Source organism: Oenanthe melanoleuca, unplaced genomic scaffold (genome assembly GCF_029582105.1).
Source record: "Oenanthe melanoleuca isolate GR-GAL-2019-014 unplaced genomic scaffold, OMel1.0 S103, whole genome shotgun sequence".
Lineage (NCBI taxonomy): Eukaryota > Metazoa > Chordata > Aves > Passeriformes > Muscicapidae > Oenanthe > Oenanthe melanoleuca.
Window position 1 is genome coordinate 27,853 of NW_026612752.1, and position 23,413 is coordinate 51,265.

The 23,413-nt window shown below is 49.3% G+C and overlaps 1 protein-coding gene and 1 pseudogene across 1 annotated transcript; one reads left to right on the plus strand and one right to left on the minus strand.

The window, feature by feature from the left end:
* The first annotated feature begins 201 nt into the window (after window positions 1–201).
* LOC130266615 (U1 small nuclear ribonucleoprotein A-like) lies at window positions 202–5,663 on the plus strand (annotated as a pseudogene).
* Window positions 5,664–20,535: 14,872 nt separating this feature from the next.
* Window positions 20,536–22,509, minus strand: LOC130266614 (zinc finger protein 239-like). Its single transcript, XM_056515887.1, has 2 exons — window positions 22,442–22,509; window positions 20,536–22,265 (listed from the first exon to the last, which is right to left on the minus strand). Exons 1-2 carry the CDS (start codon window positions 22,461–22,463, stop codon window positions 21,259–21,261), a joined length of 1,029 nt encoding a protein of 342 aa, XP_056371862.1. The 5' UTR covers window positions 22,464–22,509; the 3' UTR covers window positions 20,536–21,258.
* Between the last annotated feature and the right edge of the window lie 904 nt (window positions 22,510–23,413).

Below are 23,413 nucleotides of genomic sequence, written 5' to 3' on the forward strand. Positions count from 1 at the left end.
GCCGCCTCAGCAGCTCCCGCAGCCCCTCGTCCTCTCCCGGCGCCTGCCCGAGCCCGGGGAGGGGCCGGGGGGAGGGGCCGCCCTCTCCATGGCCGGCCCCGGGGCACAGGGCGCCACTCCCGCCTGGCTTCTCATTGGCTGCAGCTAGAGGGGAGCCGCGCGTTGATTGGTTGGTTCGGGGAGAGGCGCGCCGCTATTGGCTGGGAGGGGCCCGCGCGCGGCGGAGGCGGTGGCTGGAGAGTGTGAAGGGAGAGCGGCTGTGTAGGAAGCTGAGGTGGGGCCGGGGGGGAATGGGGGATTTGGGGGAATCTGAGGGGAATTGAGGGATCTGGGCTGCTTTTTGGGGGCGCTTTGGTGAGAAATGGGGTATCTGAGATGGGTCCGGGGCGGATTCGGGCGGGTTTGAGGTAGGTATGAAGGACATGGAGTGGTCTCAGGTGGGTCCGGGATGCATCTGGGGGGAATTTGTGCGGTTTGAGGAGTTTTTGCGGGGTCTGAGGTGGATTTGGGGGGAAAAGGGGTGGAGGGTTCTGAGGTGGACGGAACTGGGGGCTGTGAGTTTGGTCTGATGAGAAATGGGGGGTTGTGGGGATTTGGGGGAGGTTGAAGGGAAATAGGGGGGTATGAGGTGGGTTTGGGGGGAATGGGGGGTCTGAGGGGATTTTGGGGGGTTGTGAGAGGAACCGGGTGGGTCTGGGGTATTTGGAGGAGTCTGAGGCGGTTTGGGGGGGTTCTCAGGTAGGACTGGGGTAAATTTTGGGGGGTCTCAGGTGGTTCTGACGGGATTTTGGGGGGATCTCACGTGGGTCTGGGGTGGATTTGGAGGTCCCAGCCCCCCCTTAAAACCCCCTGTCCCCACAGAGGGTCCCGGCCATGGCGGTGCAGGAGCCCCGCCCCAACCACACCATCAACACCAACAACCTCAACGAGGAGATCAACAAGGGCGGTGAGGGAGGGCTGGGGGCGGTCCCCATTGTCACCTGTCCTTGTCCCTGTCCAGACTGTCACCTGTCTGTACGTCCCCACTGTCACCTGTCCTTGTCGCTGTCCCTAGAGCTGTCCCTGTGCCCTCACCTTGTCCCCATTGTTTCCTTTTCCCTGTCTTTGTCCCATGTGTCCCCAGAGCCAAAGCAGTCCTTCTCCCCATTGTCCTCATGGTCACCTGTCCCCACTGTCACCTGTTTCCATGGTGACCGTGCTGTCCCTGTGTGTCCCCAGAGCTGAACAAGTCCCTTTGTGTTCTCAGTGTTGCCTCTCCCCCTTGTCACCTGTCCCCATTGTCCCTGTGCTGTCCCCATTGTCCCTGTGCTGTCCCCACTGTCCCTGTGCTGTCCCTGTCCCCCCAGAGCTGAAGAAGTCCCTCTGTGCCATTTTCTCCCACTTTGGGCAGGTTTTGGACATTTTGGGCTGGCGCAGTCTCCGCATGCGGGGCCAGGCCTTCGTCATGCTCAGGGAGATGAGCAGTGCCAGCAACGGCCTGCGCTCCATGCAGGGCTTCCCCTTCTACGGCAAACCCACGGTGAGACAGAATCTGGGGCAAAGTACTGGGGCTTGGGGAAAAAACCCAAGTCTGGGGAAAAACCCTGAAATTCTGGGAAAAAGCCTGAAATCCTGATTAAAAGAAAAAAACAAAATCCCCTGGAATCACTCTCAAATTAAACTGGGAATAACCCCAAAGCTTCTCCTTCTACAGGAAGGCCATGGTGAGACACAAATTTGGGAGAAAATACCAAGATTCGGGGAAAGAATCTGAAACTTTGTAGAAAAATCTTGAAATTCTGGGGAAATTCCTGAATTTCTGAGGGAAAAAACCAAAAATGCAGCTTCAAATATTCCTAAGATCCATCCTGGAACATTCCAGAGCGTTGCCTTCTATGACAAACCTGTGGTCAGAGCCAAATCCTTTGGAAAAACACCTGAATTTTGGGAAAAATTCTGAATTTCTGGGAAAAAAATCCAAATTCTGGAAAAAAACCCCAAATTCTGGGAAAAGATCAAAAACCCAGTATCAAATGTCCCCAAAATCCCACCAAAAAATCCCTAATCCAACCAGGAATGCTCCAAAATCCAACCCGGAGCTGCCCCAAAGTTTCCTCTGATAGAAGCAACTCATGGTGGGAGCTAAGTCCTGGGAAAAAATCCTGAAATTCTGGGGAAAATCCTGAAATTCTGGGAAAAAATTTGAACTCCAGCCAGGGATTCCCAAAGGTTTTCCTTCTATGCCAAGCCCACGGTGAAACCTCAAATTCAACCTGGAACCCCCAAAAATCTGTTGGAAACCCCAAATCCCTCTGGGAACTCCTCTAAAATCTCTCTGAATTCCCCCCAAATTCCTCAGAAACTCCCAAATCCCCCCTAAATCTCTTGGAATTCCCTCAAATCCCTCAGAACCCCCAAAATGCACTAGAAATCCCTCAGAACACCCCCAGATCCCTGCTGGAAATGCCCCAAATCACCTTCACTTCCTTCAGAATCCCCAGAATCCCTCCTGGAACTCCCCCAAATCCTTCAGAAACCCCCAATTCCATCTGGAACCACTCAAAATCCTTTGGAATCCCAAAATCCCTCCTGGAACTTCCCCAGTCCCTCAGAAATCCCTCAGAAACCCCAAAATCCCTCTTGGAACTCCCACCAAATCGCCCCCAAACCCCTCAGAAACCCCAAAATGTGGGAAGTGCCGTTGCAGAGGATCCAGTTCACCAAGAGGGACTCGGACATGGCGGCCAAGATGAAGGGAACGTTCGTGGGGCTGGAACGGGACAAGGGGCATAGGGAACAGTGCCTGAGAGTTATGGGGTCAGTTGTGGGGTTTGGGGTCAGTTCTAGGATTGGGATCAGGGTCAGCAGCACAAACGGGACAAGTGCAAGGCCAAGGGTGGGGACAGACCCGGCCCCAAAAAGGGAAGGGGGCACAGGGAGCTGTGCCTGGGAGTTATGGGGTCACTTGAGAGATTTGGGGTTATGGGATGTGGGGTCATTTATGGGATTTGGGATTGGGGAATTTGGGGTTCTGTCTATGCCTTTGGTATAATTTGGGGTGTTTGTGGGGTAATTTGGGGTTCTCTCTGTGCTTTGGGGTAACTTTGGGCTGGTTTTGGGGGTCTCTCCTTAGGGGATGCCGCCGCTGGTGCAGCCGCCCCAGATGCTGCCACACCTGGGGGGGAACCACCCTAAATCCCCCCCTCGGGCATGATCCCAGCCTGGGAATGGCCCCAAACCCTGGAATAGCCCCCATGCCAACCCCACAGCCTGTGAGTGACCCCATAACCTGAGTTATGGGGGATTTGTGGGGTTAATGGGGGATTGATGGGGTTAATGGGGTCACATGATCCCACCCCTTGAATGGCCCCAAATCCTGGGATCCCCCCAGGAATGGCCCCATCCCCAGGGGATCTGGAGTTTTTGACAAATTTTTGGGGATTTTTGTGAGATTTTGGGGTGATGTTTTGGTGTGTATCCAGTGTGACTTTGGGCTGATTTTGGCTGTTTTTGGGGTGGTTTTGGCTGGTTTTGGGGCTGATGTTTGGGTGATTTTGCCTGATTTGGGGCTGATTTTGGCTGGTTTTTTTCTGATTTGTGGCTAATTTTGCTGATTTGGGGCTGATTTTGGCTGATTACGGAGCTGATTTGGGCTGCCTTTTTGCTGATTTTTTGCTGATTCTGGCTGCTTTTTTTCTGATTTGGGGCTGATTTTTGGCTGATTTTGAGCTGATTTTGTCTGTTTTGGGGCTGATCATTGCTGGGTTTTGCTGATTTTGGTTGATTTTGGGTTGTTTCCCCCGTTCCTGCAGCTGTCGGAGAATCCCCCGAACCACATCCTGTTCCTGACCAAGCACCCCAAGGAGAGCAAGGAGCTGATGCTGTCCATGCTCTTCCAGCAGTGAGAGCCAGGAATCGGGAATTCGGGAATTCCGGGGGCTGCGGCAGCTCAGAGTAGGGAGGGGGAAGAATTTTGGGGGAAATACCAGGATTTTGGGAGAGAATTTCAGGATTTTGGGGTGGTTTCTGGATTTTTGCGGGAATGTTTCTGGATTGGGGGGTGGGGGAATTTCTGGATTTTTGGGCAACATTTCTGAATTTTTGAGGCAATATTCCTGAATTTTTGGGGGAACATTCCCAGGTTTTTTGGAGGAACATCCCTGAACTTTTGGGGGGAACATTGCTGGGTTTTTAGGGGGAATGTTTTGAAGTTTTAGGAAACACTTCTGAATTTTTGAGGGGACATTCCCAGGTTTGGGGACCATTCCTGAATTTTTGGGGGACATTGCCACGTTTTTGAGGGAACATTCCTGAATTTTTGAGGGAACAGTCCTGAATTTTTTGAGGGCCATTCCCAGGTGTTTTGGGGTACCATTCCTGAATTTTTTGGGGTAGCATTCCCAGGTGTTTTGGGGTACCATTCCTATTTTTTTGGGGGAACATTCCTGGGGTTTTTGAGGGAACATTTCTGAATTTTGGGGAACATTTCTAAATTTTTGAGGGAATATTCCTGAATTTTTTGAGGAATTCCCCAGGTCTTTTGGGGACCATTCACTGGGTTTTGTCGGGCCATTCCCGAATTTTTGGGGTATCATATCTGGGTTTTTTGGGATACCATCCCCAGGTTTTTGGAGACCATTCCGGGTTTTTTGGGGTGCTATTCCTTAATTTTTGTGGTGCTATTCCTGGGTTTTTTGTGCAACCATTCCCAGGTGTTTTTGGAGTACCATTCCCATGTTTTTGGGGACCATTCCCAGGTTTTTTGAGACCATTCCTGGGTTTTTTAGGGTACCATTCCCAGGTTTTTGTGGCAGCAATCCTGGGTTTTTGGGCTGCCATTCCCGAATTTTTGTGGTACCATTCCCAGATATTTTGGGGACCATTCCCAGGTTTCTGTGGTACCATACCAGGGTTTTTTGGGGTACCATTCCCAGATTGTTGTGGGACCATTCCCAGGTTTTTTGGGGTATCATTCTCATGTTTTTGGGCACCATTCCCGAATTTTTATGGTACCATACCCGGGTTTTTTGTGGGGCCATTCCCATGCTTTTGTGGCACCATTCCTGAGTTTTTTGGGGTACCATTCCCTGGTTTTTGGGGTAACATTCCTGAGATTTTGGAGACCATTCCCAGGTTTTTGGGGACCATTCCTGTTTTTTTGGGGTACCATTCCCAGGTTTTTGTGGCAGCATTCCTGGGTTTTTGGGGTGCCATTCCCAAATTTTTTGGGGTACCATTCCCAGACTTTTTTGGTACCATACCCGAGTTTTCTTTGGGTACCATTCTGAGATTTTTGTGGTACCATTCCCAGGTGTTTTGGGTAAAATTCTTAGGTGTTTTGGGGACCATTCCCACGTTTCTGGGGACCATTCCTGGCTTTTGGGCTGTCGCTGACCCCATTCCCCCGTGCCAGGTTCCCGGGGTTCAAGGAGCTGCGCCTGGTGCCCGGCGCCACGACATCGCCTTGGTGGAGTTGGACACCGAGGTGCAGGCGGGCGCCGCCCGCGAGGCCCTGCAGGGCTCCAAGAGCAACGCCACAAAGATCTCCTTCGCCAAAAAGTGACCCCAAACCCTGCCCAAACACCCCTAAACCCAAAAAAAACCTGCCTGGATGCCCCAAAATTCCAGAGCAACGTCTCAAAATCCTAGAGCAACACCCCAAAATCCCTGAGACACGCCTCAAAACTGCCCCTGGATCCCCAAAACTGCCGTAACACACCAAATCCCTTCAGGCTTCCACAAAATCTACTAGAAACACCCCAAAATCCCATAGAAACACCCTAAAATCCCTCCAAACCACACCAAAATGTCTCAAAGCTGCCCCCAAATATTCCAAAATTGCTCAAAACCAGCCCCAAACGCCAAAAATCCCAGAAAACTGCCCCAGAAATGGTCCTGACCCTGCCCCAAACCTCCCACCTGCCCCCACTCCTCCAGGTAAGTTCAACTCTGACCAAATCCTCCTTTTTCCAACCCCAAAATCCTTCTTTCTGCACCCCAAATGTCCTTTTCAGACCCCAAATTCTCCTTTTCAGAGCTCAAATTCTCCTTTTCATACCCGAAATCTTTTGTGCATCCCAAATTCCTTTTCCCGCCCCAAAATCTTCCTTTTCCCATCCAAAATCTCCTTTTTCAATCCCAAAACTCCTTTTCCCACAGAAATCCTGACCTCAAATCCTCAATCCCCACCCGAAACGCTGTTTTCCTCCCCCAAATCTCCTTTTCCATCACAAAATCTCATTTTTCCATCCCAAATCCTTCCCCTTTTACCCCAAAACCTCCCTTTTCCACTGCAAATCCCCTTTTTAGGGTCCCCCAGGAGGTTTTGGGGTTTTTCCCAGCATTGTACCCAGGGTCTCTGCAGACATTGCACCTGGCGCTGCCCCCACCCCAAATAAATCCCAGATCAACAGCAATTAAATCCCAAACCAGTCCCAAATCCCCTTTTTAGGGTTCCCCAGGTGTTTTTGGGTTTTTCCCACCCCCAGCTTTGTACCCAGGGTCTCTCTGCAGACATTGGACCTGGACCGGCCCCCACCCCAAATCAATCCCAAACCAACCCCAAATAAACCCCAAATGACCCCTGCTGTGTCCCTCAGTGTGGAGTGGTTTTGGAGGGGAGTTTGGGGTCAGGTGGGTTTGACCCCAGAGTTTGGGGATACGGGAGATTAGTTTCTAAAGTTTGGGGGTTTGACACCCCAGGGTTTGGGATCAGGGGATTTGACCCCAGGATTTTGGGATCGAGGGGGTTTGACACCCCAAATATTTCAAACCCCAGAGTCTGGGAATTGGAGGAGTTTGACACCTCAAGGTTTGGAGTCTGAAGGAGTTTCACCCTAAAATTTGGGGTCAAGGGTGCTTTATACCTCAGGATTTGGGGTTTGGGGGGTGTTGGTGCCAAAGTTTGGGATTTGGGGGGTTGGACATCAAATTATGGGGATTTGGGGGTTTAACCCCAGAGTTTGGAAATTGAGGGGGGTGGGCGATCCTAAAATTTGAGATTTGGGGGTATTGACACCCCAAGGTTTGGGTTTTGGGGAGTTTTGATCCCAGAATTTGGGGATCAGGGGGCTTTAACCCCAAATTTTGGGATCAGAGGGGTTGGACTCTCCAAATATTTCAAACCCCAACGTTTGGGGATTGGGGGTTTTTATCTCATATTTGGCGTTTGGGGGTGTTTGACCCCAGGATTTGGAGGGTTTTGACCCCAGGTTTGGGGTAGAGGTTGAGATCAAAATGATTCCCTGAAAACAGCGGCAGGATCTGGAATGGGAACGGGATTGGGATTGGGAATGAAATAGCGATTGGGAGTGGGAACGGGATTTGGGACAGGATTTGGAACGGGATCAGGATTGGGAATGAAATAGGGATTGGGAATGGGAACCAGGATTAGGATTCAGAAAGGGATTGCAAATGAGATCGAGATCGGAAACGGTATTGAGATCGGGAATGGGAATGGGAATGGGAACAGAATTGAGAATGGGAATGGGATTGCGAACAGGATCAGAATTGGGAATGGGACCAGGAATGGGAATGAAATAGGGATTGGGAATGGGATTGGGAAGAGAATCAGGATTGGGATTGGGAACGAGATTGGGAATAGGATCGGGAATGGGATTGGGAAGGGTTCAGGATTGGGAACAAGTTTGGGATTGGGAACAGGTTCAGGATTGGGAATGGGAATGAGACTGGGAATGAAGGATCAGAAACAGGAATGACATCAGGATTGAGAATGGCAACGGGATAAGGATTGGGAAAGGGAGTGTGATAAGGATTGGGATTGGGAATTGGGAACAGGTCAAGAATGGAAATGGGATTGGGTTTGGGATTGAGAATGGGAATGGGAACAGGAAAGGAAACAGAATCAGGAATGGAAATAGGGATTGGGAATGGGCATGGAATTAGGGATTTGGAATAGGAAGGGAAATAGGGATTGGAAATGTGAAAGGGATTGGAATTGGGAAAAGGATCGAGATTGGGAATGGGAACAGGAACAGGATTGGGAATGAGAATGAGATAGGGATTGGGAACAGGAATGGAATGGGAATAGGAATGAGATCTGAATCAGGACCAGGAACAGGACTGGGAACGGCATGAGGAAGGGAAACGGGAAGAAGATTGAGAATAAAAACGGGAATGAGATAGGGATTGGGAATAGGATTGGGAACAGGATCGGGATGCTAAAGCTGTGACATAAATGGGTGCCTTGGCTGAGAAATCTCAAATTGGAGAACCAAAACTAGGATGGGCAGGAACATCTTTTCCTGGCTGGTGTAAGGAAAATTAATCCACAAACACCAGAGGTTTATATCCAATAAGAAGACAGAGGAGTTCTTTTTGCTGTATTCACATAAAGGGAGAGGCCATGGGGCATTCCCCTGGGATCTCTCCAATTTTTGGAGGACACAGCCTCCTTTTTATCCCAATTTCCCAGCCACTTTTCCCTCTCTCTTCCCCCATTGGCTGAGGTACTCGAGAGGCACAGTCTTCCCGGAACGCCTGACACCTGACATTCCCCTCTAATGTATAACCCTCCCTTTCAATTTTTAATTCTTGTAGAATTCATAGTTTCCCCCCCTGTTGCTTCTTTTATCTTCTGTTAACCAATTTCATTTACCAGCAAACCTACAGTTTGTAAAGGCAAATCTCTTTTTCCATTCATCAATCAGTGTAATCCCTCCCATTGTTTCTTTTATCTCTAGGTGCTAACTTTATCTACCATTAAATCTACAGCTTGTTTGTAAAGAAAAATGTAACATTCCTCTCAATCTCTTCTATTTTTAATAATTGTCTTTACAAACTTTAGCTATTATTGATTTAATTTCTTGTTTGTGTGTCCTTTTCAGTTTTGCAATTATTTGTAATGACATCAATTTCTGTCCTTTTGTAGCCATCTCCAGATTAGTAGGCATGGCTATAACCTGCATTCCTTTGATCACATATTGAGTAAGCTGTACTAAGCAAGGGATCATGCATGGTAAAAAGATTAGAGTTGCTACAGCACATAAGAGAGAAAAAGCAGTTGTTTATCCCACAGTCCACCAGGTAGCCACGAAAACATGTCCCATCCTTTCCATGTTTGGACACGTACGTGAGCTAACTTTCTTATTTCTTTTGCTATTTGTTTCATCACTTTTCCATTGTCATCTATTTGCAAACAGCGGTTTGAGTCATTTAATTTGCCACACACGCCCCCTTCTTCTGCTAATAAATAGTCTAATACCATCCAGTGTTGAAATATTGCATTTCTCATCTGAGTAGATTGGTCAGCAAGAAGGTCAAGAGCTGTAGCTGTTTGGTTACTTACTATTTCAAAGACAGCTTGTAACCTAATTATCTGATTTAAATTATAAATGGGTTCTCTGGCACCTGATATTAATTCATTAGGATCCCAAGTGGCTGGTCCATAGTGTTGTATGGTTTGTTCAGGTGGCCATTCGTGATCACCCCACTTTTGGGTGCTTCCCCCAGCCAGGGATACATCAATCAACAGCTTTTCCCTAATTAGATCATCATATATATCTTGATTCCTAACTGGTTTCCCTGAACTTGTGGTAGCAGAAAGAACAGAGGTCTGATATACCCCACATGACATATCCCTGACCAGTTTGGGGGTAACCTGCGATAGGCGTGTTGGCCACAAATCCAGTAATGCCCTTTTAAAGCCCAGGTCCCATTGGCAGAGACCTTCCCAATTTTCATGATCCACTGGGGGGTCAAAATACAGCTTGCTTCTTGCTTCCTGGGCCTAGTGGTCCCCCAACAGTAGTTGCCCCACCATAGGAATCACAGGATTTGCACTTCCGTGCTCCCACATGAGGTTTCCAGCTGCAGTTACATCCCAGATCTGTTTTATTAGATTTGGACCAGAACCTGCTAAAAAGAGTTCGAGTTCCATTCCAGTGTTGCCACTTCCACTGATAGTCATGAACAGCATGTGTCCTACTTGTAGAATTATCTTGGGGGCAGCTTAAAAATAAGGAGTCGAAAAACTTATCCCTTCCCACTGTTTTACAGCCATCCAAATCTTTCTGGTAATTATGGTAGGAACACTTTACCCAGCTACCCTTTGAGAGCTTAACACAAGTTTGATTCCATTTGCCCTGATATCTGGAACAATCATAAGAAAGGCAGCTGGGGGTCCAACAATTTAAACTCAAAGATAAAGTCCAGTCACAAACACTTTTTCCCACGGATATGCTTCCTGTTCTATTTAGACAATAAGTGCCTTTTTCAGAAGAATGAAGCTGCCATAGACTTCCTTCTTCATCCCAGAACCCTGTTCCATTAAGGACCTCACTCAGGGTGCTAACCCACCATTTAGGTTCAACTGGGCTGGCCACCCATGGCCAGTTTTCAGATCCTCCTGGCCTTTCACAGACCCAGCAATTGCTAAGGTTAAAGGTTTTTTCTACTTCTTCTCCTAAGGTTAAAAACCTATTTTCCCATTCTTGGCCCCACCCTAACTGACAGTATAAAGGTAAGATCATTAAGAGAAACATTCTAATGGTGTTATGTAATTCCCTAACCTAATTATTACTTTCATGTTGTCTTCTACACCTGTGGTGAGTGAAGGCACAGAAACAGCTTAACATAAAGAAAACAGTGACAGCAAAGGGCTGGCCCCCAGCCAGCCTGGAGATCCGAGAGGAGGGATGCCCACACAAACTTTCAGCAGGCAGTCTGTGAGTGGGCACACGAGGCTTCCCTCAATGTCGACGCACTTGCTACTGCTCCAGTCCGCCCCTGTGGAGTGCCAGTCGCGACTTCCCGTCCTTCTCCTCCAGTTGAGATGTCCAAATCTCTGGGGCCTTAGAGACCTTGACCGGAATGTGATGGGTCCACCCATGTTCAGCTCTCTTGATGGCTGTTTCTGTGGTCAGCAACACCTGGAAAGGTCCACGCCACTTCACCACCAGTGTTGCTTATTTCTACTCCTTAACTAGGTTCCAATCTCCTGGCTGGATGTTGTGAACAGCAAAGTCCAAAGGCAGGGTCTCTGCTAGCTGACCCTCCTGTCGAAGAGATTTCACAACAGACAGTATCCGAGACACATAATGTTTCAAATACACATCACTTATCTCTATTCCCCCACTCGGCTGAGAGTTGCAAGGGTAAGGAATTCTGTTATATACGTGATTCGTGCTAATAAAATTGTAACAATGTTGGCAAAATTGTGGCATTATAATTAATCAATAATTGTATTTAATTGCAATAAGGCAAAAAGAGATAAAGGAAATGGTTAAACAAAGCAGAAAAACTCACCGTCTAAATGTTAGGTGGGAGGCAGGATAGGAAGGGTATAGGTCTAAGAACAACTATCTAGAAATAGGTTTTCGACCTTGAATTGAGCCAAATTGGCATGATTTCAAACCACTGGACACTGCACTAAGGCCTGTTTTGGGAACATATATTTAATTATATAACTTTAAGCTCAGTGGGCCTGCACTACCTGCGAGGTCACACAGCGAACACTGAGGAAGACCCAGAGCCTTCATCGGAAACAAGAGCCCGAAAGGAGGAGAGACCCCCGACCACTGGTGACGCATGTGCAACACAACACAGTGATGTAGATTTTAGGAATAGAAACGAGAAGGAGCTTTCTAGAAGATTCTGTATTAATATGCATTAGTAAACAGTATATAAGTGAGATTTTACCTTGACTGATTTGGTGTGGTGTGAGAGGAATAGCCCTGCCCATACCCCCGGTTGCGGTATCTCCCAGTTGGTTTTGCTTATGCTTTATTCAACAGAACCATTGGACCTCTATTATACTTAAATTACTGCTAAATTTTGAATTTACTCCAATTTATATAACTCATATATTTTGATTGTATTCATTTATATACAATTGCTATTATTAATAAATTACTGCTAAATTTAACTTTGTTGTTTGATTAATTGGACAAAATCGAACACATCCAATACCCAATGCCAAACATTAACTCAAAGGGAGATAATTTAATATCTTCCCTGTGTCTGGCCATTATTCTTGCCAAAGCCAGGGGCAGGAGCCGTATCCACGGCATCTTGGCTGCTATTACCAGCTTCAGAAGGTGTTTCTTTATTTCTCCATTCATTCTTTCAACCCGACCCGAAATTTGAGGGTGACGGGGTATGCAGGTTACATTGTATCCCTAAAGCAGCCATAACTCCTTGAAGAATTTTTCCTGTAAAATGAGTTCCCCTATCTGAGTCTATTGCTCCCACAATTCCATATGTTGGAATTATTTGTTCCAAAAATACTTTAACAACTGATCCTGTAGTTGCTGAAAAAGTAGGGAATGCTTCTGGCCACCCTGTTATTTGACATACTATTACCAGAAGATATTTAAACCTTGCCACTCGGGGCATTTCAGTAAAATCCACCTGACATCTCTGGAAGGGACATACAGCCCAAGGCCTCCCTCTCCTGGCAAGTTTCTTTGTAACTTTATTATTGGTTTTGGCACAAGTTAAACAACCCTCAATAGCTCGTTTTACCAAGCTAAAAAGACCCACAGCAGCAAACATTTTTAGGAAAGCTTCTGCCCAACCCTTGAGAGCCCCAATGACTCCCCTCATGAAGTTGTTTCAACAATTGTAAGGCCAGAGCTTTTGGGTTCAACTGCCTCCCATCCCTTGTAAACCAATTATTTCCTCTTTCTTCTGCCCCACTTTTTTAACTATCTCGAGTTCCTCTGGTGGGAAAGACAGTTTCTCTGGCAGCAGTGCAGTTACTGGGAGTAAGGGGAGGATTTTAGAGATTTCTGGCAACAATGCGGCTTTCCGAGCTTCTTTATCCGCCTCCTCTGAGTACCCTGCCTGATGCTCCTTAATGTGGATTATTGCCACCCTTTTTGATTAATTCACCACCTCTAATAGGCGAGAGACTAAGTTCTCATGAGCTAACATCTTTCCCCTACAATTTAATAAACCTCGTTCTTCTTAAAACTTTCCTCATTTTTAAATTTTAAATCCTCCTATTCCATTAAACAAGACTCATACTGTAATAATCGAGCACTCGTCATCCACTTAGAGGCTCTCTCAGTTAACAGAGCTTTAATCTGATGTGAAACTTTTACGATCAGATACCCTCCCCTTGTCAGCTTTCGCGCCTCAGCCACCATCAGAGCTGTGGCTGCACAGATCTGCAGACAATGGGACCAGCCTCTGGCCACTGGGTCTAACAATGTAGAAAAACAGGCGATAGACCTCCTGTCCCTCATTCTCTTACACCAAAATTCTTCTAGCATGACCCAGTTCAACACCTACATGTAGTTGAAATTCCCTTTCTGTGTCCGGAAGAGCTAAGACCGGGGCACCAACCAATCCATCCCTTAATTTTCCAAAGTACTGCTCCACCTCTGGTGTCCACATTACAACACCAGGACCGCTCTGGGTTAAAAAGTTACTCAAAGGTCTAGCCACAACACAAAAATCCTCGATCCAAGCTCTGCAGTACCCTACAACCCCAAAATTGCCGTAGCTCCTTTTTAGCCTGGGGAAATGGTATTTGCAAAATCCCTTTTATTCTTTCTGGATCAATACACCGTAACCCCTCAGTCACAATGTGTTCCAAATATTTGACCTTTTTTCTACTAACTGAGCTTTCTTTTTGGACACTCTAAGTTCTTTTCTTGCAAGGAAATTAAGCAGCTTTACAGTAGCCTCTTTAACCACCTTTTCCTGCTCCCCCGATAACAGCAAATCATCTACATACTGCAACAGCTTAATTCCTGAGGGTGGAGTAAACTTTCTAAATATTTCCTGCAAAGCTTGTCCAAACAAAACCGGTGACTCTGTATATCCCTGGGGAAGGACTGTCCATGTCAACTGTTATTTTATCGTCTTCCCTCCTTCCTCCTGTTCCCATTCAAAGGCAAAATACTGTTTACTATCTTCTGTAATCGGACACCCCCAGAAAGCATCCTTCAAATCCAGTACAGAATAATACCGATGTGAAGAAGGGATCTGATTTAGGAATGTATATGGATCCGGAACTGTGGGATGCCTTGGTTTGACAATTTTATTTATTATTCTTAAATCCTGCACCATTGTATAAGTTCCATCTGGTTTCTTAACAGGCAGGATAGGGGTATTATAAGGAGATATACATGGCTCCAACAGACCTGCTTTTAGCAGAGACTCAGTAACAGGCTGTAACCCCTTCTTTCCCTCCCTTGAAAGAGGATATTGCTTTTTAGATACCACTTGTCCCGGTTGTTTTAAAGTAATTTGGAAAGGTTCTATATCTAGTTTTCCATATTTCCCTGGGGCTGCCCACACTTCCGGATTTATTTCAGTATAAGCCTTCTCAGATATTTTACACAAAGATACTACAGTTTTGGACTCTGTCACTTCTTACGATACTAATTTGCATTCCCATTCTAGCCATCAGATCTCTTCCCAGTAAATTACAATCACAACTAGGAACAAACAGGAATTCATGCAGTTCAAACCTGTCCCCTACATCGATTAACAGTGGTTGAATAAAATACACTCGCTCATCCTTTCCTCTCACTCCTTGAATAACCACAGATCTTTTTGACAATTTCCCCCCCCTAGGTATAAAATTTAAGGTGGATCGGGAGACCCTTGTGTTTACCAAAAAACACACCTCCTCTCAATCCGAACCCACCTTAAAAGTTATTAAGGGCTCCTGAGTGGTGGGTCCTTGATATAATAGGAGCCCCTGACACCCCTAACAATCCATTTCCATTATTCTCTGGACTTCCTCGTCCTGAGGGTCCAGCTGTTTCTACAGACACTCATTTTTCCAATGCCCTTCTGCCCTGCAGATAGCACACTGGTTCCTCCCCAGCCGTGGTTTGGGTTGTCTTTCCCCTGCCGAAGAGGGAATGCCTCTGCCACTTCCCTGTGGCGGACCCCATCCCCTCTGTCCTGGGGGACCCCTTGGACCCTGCGGTTTATTCCTCCAGGCCTGTAAAAACTCTGCCATCATTTTTGCCTTAGCTTTTGCCTTTTTCTCATCCCTTCTTACATATGTCTGGTGTATTTCTCTAACCAATTCCTTTAGAGGCTTATTTTGCCACTTTTTATCTTTTTGTACTCCTTTCCTTGTATCAGGCCAAGCCTTAGTAACAAATTGCACTTTTAGCAATGTGTTAAAGGCTGGTCCTTCAGGATCCATCCCCCCATGCTTTCTCAAGGCATTCCTAATCCTCTCCAACCAATGAGAGGGACTTTCCTGTTTCTCCTGTTCTAACGACATAACCTTAGCTACATTGTTAGTTTTGGGGGCAGCTGACTTGAGTGCCCTGATCAGATAAGCACGGTATTCACGGAGGTGAGCCAGACTAGCCTGGCCACCTGGGCCCCACTGGGGGACCGCCTGGGGGACAGCACCAACCTCCGTAGGTGCATTGGGTCCAGCCCCACCGCTGCCCGCGGATGCCCATCCCCTCACAGCTGCCGAGCCCCCCGCAAAACCATTCGTCTCTCCAATGACCCAAAAAAAACTCCTAAAAGAAAATCCCAGTCCTTCCATGTATAATCCCCATTTCCCAAATATTCCTTCATTTTTGTTCTTCCTCTCTTTATTACGCACCATATACCTGAGCTGTACTAGAGCCTGTGCCTGTCATGTCACAGTCCAAACACAGCTTCTCCCCAGCGGTGCTCCCAGCGAGCACGGCCAGCAGCATCACAGGCAGCTGGGCACCGCGAGCCCCATGGAGGCCAGTGGACACTGCTGGCCCTGCCTGGGGTGTCAGGATCAGGCACAGCCCGGCGCTGAGCCCCGGCAGACCCACAGCCTCCAGCCTGTGTTCCCGGTCCCACACATCCATGCCTGGCCCTGCCGCTTATTGCCTCACCCATATCTATCAATCACTCCAATTCTGTTCTAACGCACAAACACTCTCCATCTACCCGCCGCTGTTGAGACCCTCTCTCGACTCCCGTTTTTGCCCCTCAGGGCATGGACTATCAAGACCCCTTCTCGATTTCCCTTATTGCACCCCCAGGGCATCTATATAACATGGCCTTATAAGCCCCTTTGACAACTTACACTTTGGCCACACATAATAACATTATTTTACCATAATTTTCATAGTTACCTCTGAGTGAATATACAATTTGTCCCAATACCTCAGCACACTCCCCAAGGGACTCTCTGGGGGCCCTTTCCCGGCTCTACCCTTCCAACCCTCCATGGGTGTCCTGTTTCACCTGTGCAACCAAGCCTCCATGGTTGCCCTCCCTGGTGCACCTGTGCTACCCTCTATGGGTTCCCCATTTCACCTGTGCACCCCTCCATGTGTGCCCTCCCAGGTGTACCTGTGCTGCCCTCCATGGGCACCCTCCCAGGTTTGCTCCCAGAGAATCCCATTTTACTCACCGGTGAGATTTTCAGTGGTCCTTCCCTGCAGACTCTTCACGGACCCATGGTCCACCACTCGTCTGTCTCCTGGTCAGTCTCAGGAACCCAATTGATCACCCGTGGCAAGCCGGCACCCAGGGGAGCTGATCACCGAAACTGGGTGAGGCGCGCCTTCAGCTCCACCTGCTGCCTGCCACCCAGGAGGGTGGAAATATCCCGGACGAGCCCCCAAATTGTACGGAAAATTAATCCACAAACACCAGAGGTTTATGTCCAAAAAGGAGACAGAGGAGTCCTTTTTGCTGTATTCGAATAAAGGGAGAGGCCATGGGGCATTCCCCTGGGATCTCTCCAATTTTGGCGGACACAGCCTCCCTTAATATCCTAATTTCCTGGCCGCTTTTCCCTCTCTCTTTCCCCATTGGTTGAGGTACTCGAGAGGCACAGACTTCCCGGAACACCTGACACCTGACATTCCCCTCTAATGTATAACCCTCCCTTTTAATTTTTAATTCTTGTAGAATTCATAGTTGCATCTTTCATCTTCTGTTACCCAATTTCATTTACCAGCAAACCTACAGTTTGTTTGTAAAGGCAAATCTCTTTTTCCATTCATCAATCAGTGTAACCTTCCCATTGTTTCTTTTATCTCTAGGTGCTAACTTTAACTACCAAGAGATCTACAACTTGTTTGTAAAGACAAATGAAACATTACTCTCAGTACCCAAACACCTGGGCATGGTGCCACAAAACACCTGGGAATGGTCCCCAAAAATTCAATTCGTCTCATATCCACCCCAAACCCCCCATTTCCCCCCAAAGTCTCCCCAAACGCACCTTAGACCCCTCAATTCCCCTTAGATTCCCCCCACATCCCCCCATTCCCCCCCAGCCCAACCACAGTTCCCTCCTCAGCCACTCTCCCCTCACACTCTCCTGCCGAGCACATGGGCCTCTCTAAGCCAATAGCGGGGCACCTCTCCCTGAACCCACCAATCAACGCGCGGCTCCTTCATGAACCAACCAACCAGCGCACGGCTCCCCTCAGCAACACCCGCCTCCCCTGAGCCGCTGCAGCCAATAAGCGGCCAGGCAAGAGTGGCACCCTCTGACCCCGGGCCAGGCATGGAGCGCTGCGGTGTGTGGGGGACAGCTCCTCCAAAAACACGCACACCTGTGGCCACCTGCGCCTCTCCTTTTATTCTCTACAAACCACGAATACACAATTCGCCTCATACAAATCCATCGCCTCCTCGCTCCATATGGAAATTAGTTTTACGCCTCTTTGCGCATTGTTCCTTTTAGGTTGCTCTGCTGTTTGTCTGGGGGCCTTTGGGATGACCCCTGGGTCTCACAGGCTTCATGCCAGCTCTTCACTGCCATATTTCAGCACCCAAAATTCCCCCCTTCAATTCCCACATTTGGAACCAAAATTCCCAAATATTCCTTATGGAGATGCCAAAAATTTCCTCTAGAGAACCCAAACATCCCATCTTCGGACCCATGTTTCTGTATACAGACCCCAAAAACTCCCTATGGGATCCTCCAAAATTCCATTTCAGGACCCCAACATTGCAAAAATTCTCAATAGAGACCAAAAAATTCCCATGTTTGAACTAAAAAAAAAAATTCCTGGTGGAGACCCCTTAATTCTCAAAATTCTCAATATAGGCCACAAAATTCCCTTTGTTATCCCACAATTTTCTTGTGGGAACCCCAAAATTCCCAAGAGACCTCAAATTCCTTTAAGGAACACCAAAATTACCTACAGGGAACCCACAAATTCCCTGTAGAGAGCCCAAAATACCAAGAAATTCCCTTTAAGAAACTCAAAATTCCCATATAGAGACCTTAAGACTGCACTAGACCCTCTATAGGATCCGCCAGGCCCCTGTGGATCCCCTATAGATCTCCCAGAGCGCCTTTAGGCACCCCCCAGAGCCCCCCAAATCCCCTATGGACAAACCCAAATCCTCTATAGAGACACTAAGCCCCCCCGCCCCAGTCCCCTACAGACCTCACAGACTCCCTTTATTGACCGCACAGAGCCCCCAAATCCCCTTTGCAGACCCCCAAAAACCCTCCACGGCCTTAAAGCCATGCCAGTCCCCTACAGATCCCCTATAGATCCCCTATAGATCCCCTATAGATCCCTCCCAGCCCCACCGCAACTCTCGGACACGCTGGAGCCGGACAGAGGGACCGGGAGCAAAGATGGCAGTGCACAGGAGGCACTAACGGGTGTTCTGAGCATGCTCAGAGAGAACCTGCCAGGAGATGGGCGGGACTTAGAGGGGAATGGGGCGGGCCGAACACAAGGGCTCGGTCTGAAGGAAAGGGGAGGGGATAATGATTGACAGGGGCTGGGAAAAGAAAGGGGCGGGGCTAATGAATGGGCAGAAACCAAGGGAGAAAGGGGCGGGGTCAGAAAAGGGCGGGAACTGTGAGGAGAAAGGGGCGAGGCCAAAGGGCCTCTTTGTCCAAAAACAGCCTGGTTAGGCTTAAAACCACACAAAAGCCCCTCAAATGCAGCCTAAATTCACCAGGTTTGACGTAAAGGCAGACAAAAGGAAAGTCAAATCTAAACAAAGAGGTCTAAAACCATCCAGATTGGCCTAACTTTTTCCAAAAGAGGCCTAAAATCCAGTCTAAAATCCCAGTTTGGTATAAAATCACCCAAATGCGCCTAAAATCTTTGGAACCAAGATCAAGACCAGCACCAGAACCGGTAACAGCTCCAAGAATGAGACCAAAATCAGAATGGAGACGGAGAGTGTGGGGAATAAATCCCCAAATGCAAGTTTTTCCATACAAGGTGTCTACCCAGCAGTTGGTGGTGTTGATGTGTGTCTGCCCAGTTGACTATAATTGATGTTTGTGTTGATTCTTTATTGTTAATGTTTTATGCCTTTGTAAATTAATGCTCCCAGATGTTTGTCCCTTCCCCTGTCCCAGAATCTACTCTTGGATCCACGCCCACCTCCACTGCCCCCTCCAAAATGGCGCGACAGCAAGTGCTCGTGGGATAGCATTCAGTGCTAAAAACATCTAAAAACAACGAGCCAAAAAAACATCTGAGATTAAAAAATGGTACTCCCAGGTTGAGAAAAGAGTGAAGAAGATGAAATCACCCACCAGAGCTTTTTCCCCTTGTCGCCATGACGTGAACAGCACTCAGCCGCCATGACACCCTTGACCAAGAGGCACCAAATGTCTCCCCAGGGACTCTCACAAGGATGGAAGCCCCAGCTCTGCTGCACAGCAAAGCTGAACTCCTCCTCCTCCTCCACATCGTCCATCGGGAGCAGCGGCACTGTGCGCCACCCCTCGGGCCCCAGCCAGAGCTGATTTTCAATAAAGACCTTGAAAAAGGAGCTGGTCTCCTGCCCATTCATTACAGAGACCAAGACTGGGAACAGAACCGACACCAGAACTGAAACCAGCACTTCTCCAGCACTGGAACTGAGACTGGGACACAGGCTGAAACCAGCCCCAGAATTGGCAGTGGGATCAATACTGAGAGCAGCACCGACACTGGAACAGGCACCAGGAGAGATCCAGAACTCCTTTGGGACCAGCACCAAGACTGAAACCGGCACCAGAACTAAGATTGGCACCAATATGGGATCAGAACCAAGACTGAGATTGGCACTGGGAACACTCTGGGACAAACACCAGCACCAGTACCAGCGCCAGAACTGGGACCACTTGAAAACCGAGACCAAGACCGACATTGATCCAAGACTGAAACCAGAACCGGCACTGGCACCGAGACTGGCACCGCTATAGAACCAAGAATGAGACCGAGATTCAGACCAGGACAGAGACCGACGCCAGGAGCGCTTCAGAAGCTCCTCGTTCACTGCGGGGAGTTTTGGCTGCGTCCCCACACGAGACTGGGCAGGACTGGAAGGGACTCCTGGGTGGAGCAACACCACCCTGTTTTGCATCGTTCTGGAGCAGCCATCCCGGACCATATGGTCCCACTTTGTACAATCCCCATCCATGTGATCCCAGTTTGTACAATCCCAGTCTGCATGGCCCTGATCCATCTCGTCCCAGTCTGTGCAGTCCCAGTCTGGACGATCCCAGTCCATGTCATCCCAGCCGGCATGGTCCTGTATGGCTCACACTGCCAGGCTCTGCAATTCCCGTTCCCAGCCAGAAAAAGATGTTCCTGCCCTTGAAGGCAAAGCTCTTCAGAAGGGGCTAAAAGCCAGTTGCAGCACGATCTTACAGGGACATTTGACTGCCAGCCTTCAGAACTTCACCCATGGCTGTTGCAGCTCCTGCACTGGGAATTGAATCAGGGCAGGGTCTTTGGTGGGAGCTGCCCTGGCTCAAGGGAGACCCTGAGAGAGAAACAGAGCAGGCAGAGAGAGGCAGGAGAGAAAGGAGGACACAAACACAATCAGCTGAGATGGTGCCACTGAAAACAGACCTGGAAATGACTGAAAGAGAATGGGACAGAAATCAGGAATTGTCAAAGTTTTATTTACTATCAAATCCAGCCCACCCAGCCAGCCCCACACAATCCCAATCCCACGGCTTCAAATTTGGATCCTACTTCTCCCAATCACCTTCCAACCCCTTGCCCTACTGGTGGCTCTGAAATCCAGTAAAGTTCGTGTGGGATTGAGTTGTTTTGAGGGGAGAACAAGGCACTTTAAAGTTGGATTGATCCATTTTGAGTCAAAATTGAGGGGTTTTTACTTGGATTTGGGAGCTTCTGAGGTGACAGATCAATCCCTCGTGGCTTTTGGAGAACAAAGAGATGGAGAAGAGAGAAAAACGAAGGCCAAAACAAAAGGATGACCAGGCAGGTGTCTTCCCAACATGGATCCCAGTGAATGTGGGTCACCAGGACTCTGCCCAGCGTGGGTCTTGCAGTGGGGGATGGGGTTAGAGCAGCACACGAAGCTCTTCCCACACTCCAGGCACTCACAGGGCTTCCCTTAATGGTGCCTCTGTTGGTGTTGGGTCAAGGTTGAGCTCTTGGAGAAGCTCTTCCCACACTCCTCACACTCGTAGGGCCTCTCCCCAGTGTGGATGTGCCGGTGGGTGATGAGGTGGGAGTTTTTCCTGAAGCCCTTCCCGCAGGCAGAACACTCGTAGGGCCTCTCCTCTGTGTGTGTCTGGTAGTGCTCGAGGAGCCGGGAGCTGGTGGAAAATCTCATTCCACACTTAGAACACTTGTAGGGCCTCTCCCCAGTGTGGATCTTTTGGTGAACGATTAGGGTGGAACGGTGCCTGAAGCCCTTCCCACAGTCCCCACACTTGTAGGGCTTTTCCCCAGTGTGGATGTACTGGTGATGGATCAAATCATTCCGCTGCCTGAAACTCTTTCCACACTCCTCACACTTGTAGGGCCTCTCCCCAGTGTGGATCCTCTGGTGGCTGATCAGGCTGTTGCTGTGGCTGAAGCTCTTCCCACACTCCTCACACTCGTGGGGCTTTTCCCCAGTGTGGACGCGCCGGTGTTTGGTGAGGGTGGAGTTTTGCCTGAAGCCCTTCCCGCAGTCAGGGAAGTGGAAGGGCTTCTCATCTGTGTGCGTGCGCTGGTGCTGGAGGAGATTGCTGCTGGTGTGAAACCTCTTCCCACACTCCCCACACTCGTAGGGCCTCTCCCCACTGTGGATCCTCTGGTGGCAGATCAGGTGGCACCTCCATCTGAAGCTCATCCCACACTCCGAGCACTTGTGGCGCTTCTCCCCATCATGAAGCTGCTCATGGACCACCAGGTCCGAGCTCTGGCTCCATCTCCGGCCGCCTGCCCAACCCAGGCTGGGTCTTTCCTCCTCAGATCCCCGCGATCTCCGTTTGCAGCCCCTCCTGGTGTGGGATCTCCGCGGCTTTTCCTCCCCGTTGGATTCCTGCACCGTGGAGCCGCTGCAAACGGCCTCTTCCTCCAGGTTCTGCCGTGGGGATTTCTCCTCCCTGCTCTCTGTGCTCAGCTCCTTGTCTGGGCGAGGAAAGACAAGGAGATGATGGGATTTGCCAGAGGGAAGGGGAAGGAGATCCCCCCAGCGCGTCCCCGACAGGTCGGTGTCGGCAGCGGGGTGTCCTGCAGCTGGCACCGTGCTGGGCTGGGAGATGGAGCAGGACAGAGGGGGAAAGGGGCACTGACTTCCTCCTCACCTGTCTGGAGCTCCTGGGCCATCTTCCTCTTCCTCGCAGCCTCCTCCTCCTCAATCGGGCCAAGGCTTGGCAATCCTGGTTTGGGGAAAAACAAGGGATGAGCGCGTTGTGTTGGGGGTTCCTCCTACCCAAGTCCATCTCTACAAGTCCCCGGGCATCTGGGCTCCATCAAAACCTCCCAAACACCAACACTCAGCCCTGAAAATGCCTCCCAGGAGTTCCTGGCAATGGTCCCTCCAGTTTTGTGTTTTGGGGTTTCCCCCTGTCCCAGCTGCTGGGGGTCACACTTGTATTGGGGGTCCCCCATCTACTCGGTGCCCACCCTCCCCGGCTGCTGGGAGTCCCAGCAATTCGAAAAGCTCCCTGCTCTTGCCTCTCCCCATTTAGGGGTGCTGGAGGGATTATGGGGTCCCAGGGTCCCTTCTCCCCTTTATTCTCTGCTTTGGGGTGCTGGGGGTCCAAGGAGCCCCCTGCCCCTCTCCAGGCTGTTGAGGGTCCCGCCAATGGCGGCGCTCCCCCCCCCTCTCTGGGCTCCCCACTTTGGGGTCCTGGGGGACACAGGGCTCTGCTCCTCCAGGCTCCCTCTGCCAGCAGCTGCCACCAGGACCCCCCAGCGTCCCCCCAAGGGGCATTTTCTGCTCAGCTTTGCAGTTCTTCATTATCCAAACATTCCCCACCCCTAAAAAAATAAACAAACCATGCAGAGAGTGTTGTCTGGTAGCCTGGTTCAAGTCCAGCACGGTGGCCCTATCCCTGGGTCACTCGGTCCATCAGCTCCAGGACACCAATGTGGTGGACAGCAAATGGCGTTTATTGAGGGGTTACAGGGGGTTTTGAGGACAGGGGTCCTTGGGTCATTTCCTCTAGCTCACATCCGGCAAGGGGTGGCCAGGTACAGAGCTGAGGTCAGACCACAAGGTGGAGGTGAAGGGGGTCCCTGGCTGCCCGTACATCCCGAGAATCTTCCGTTCG

Bases quoted from the DNA above. Each gene is read 5' to 3' on its own strand.
- LOC130266614 (XM_056515887.1), bottom strand. From the start codon at position 22,463: ATGGCCCAGGAGCTCCAGACAG. The intron at 22,266-22,441 runs GTGAGGAGGAAG...TTCCTCGCCCAG, and splicing joins GGCCCAGGAGCTCCAGACAG to ACAAGGAGCTGAGCACAGAG.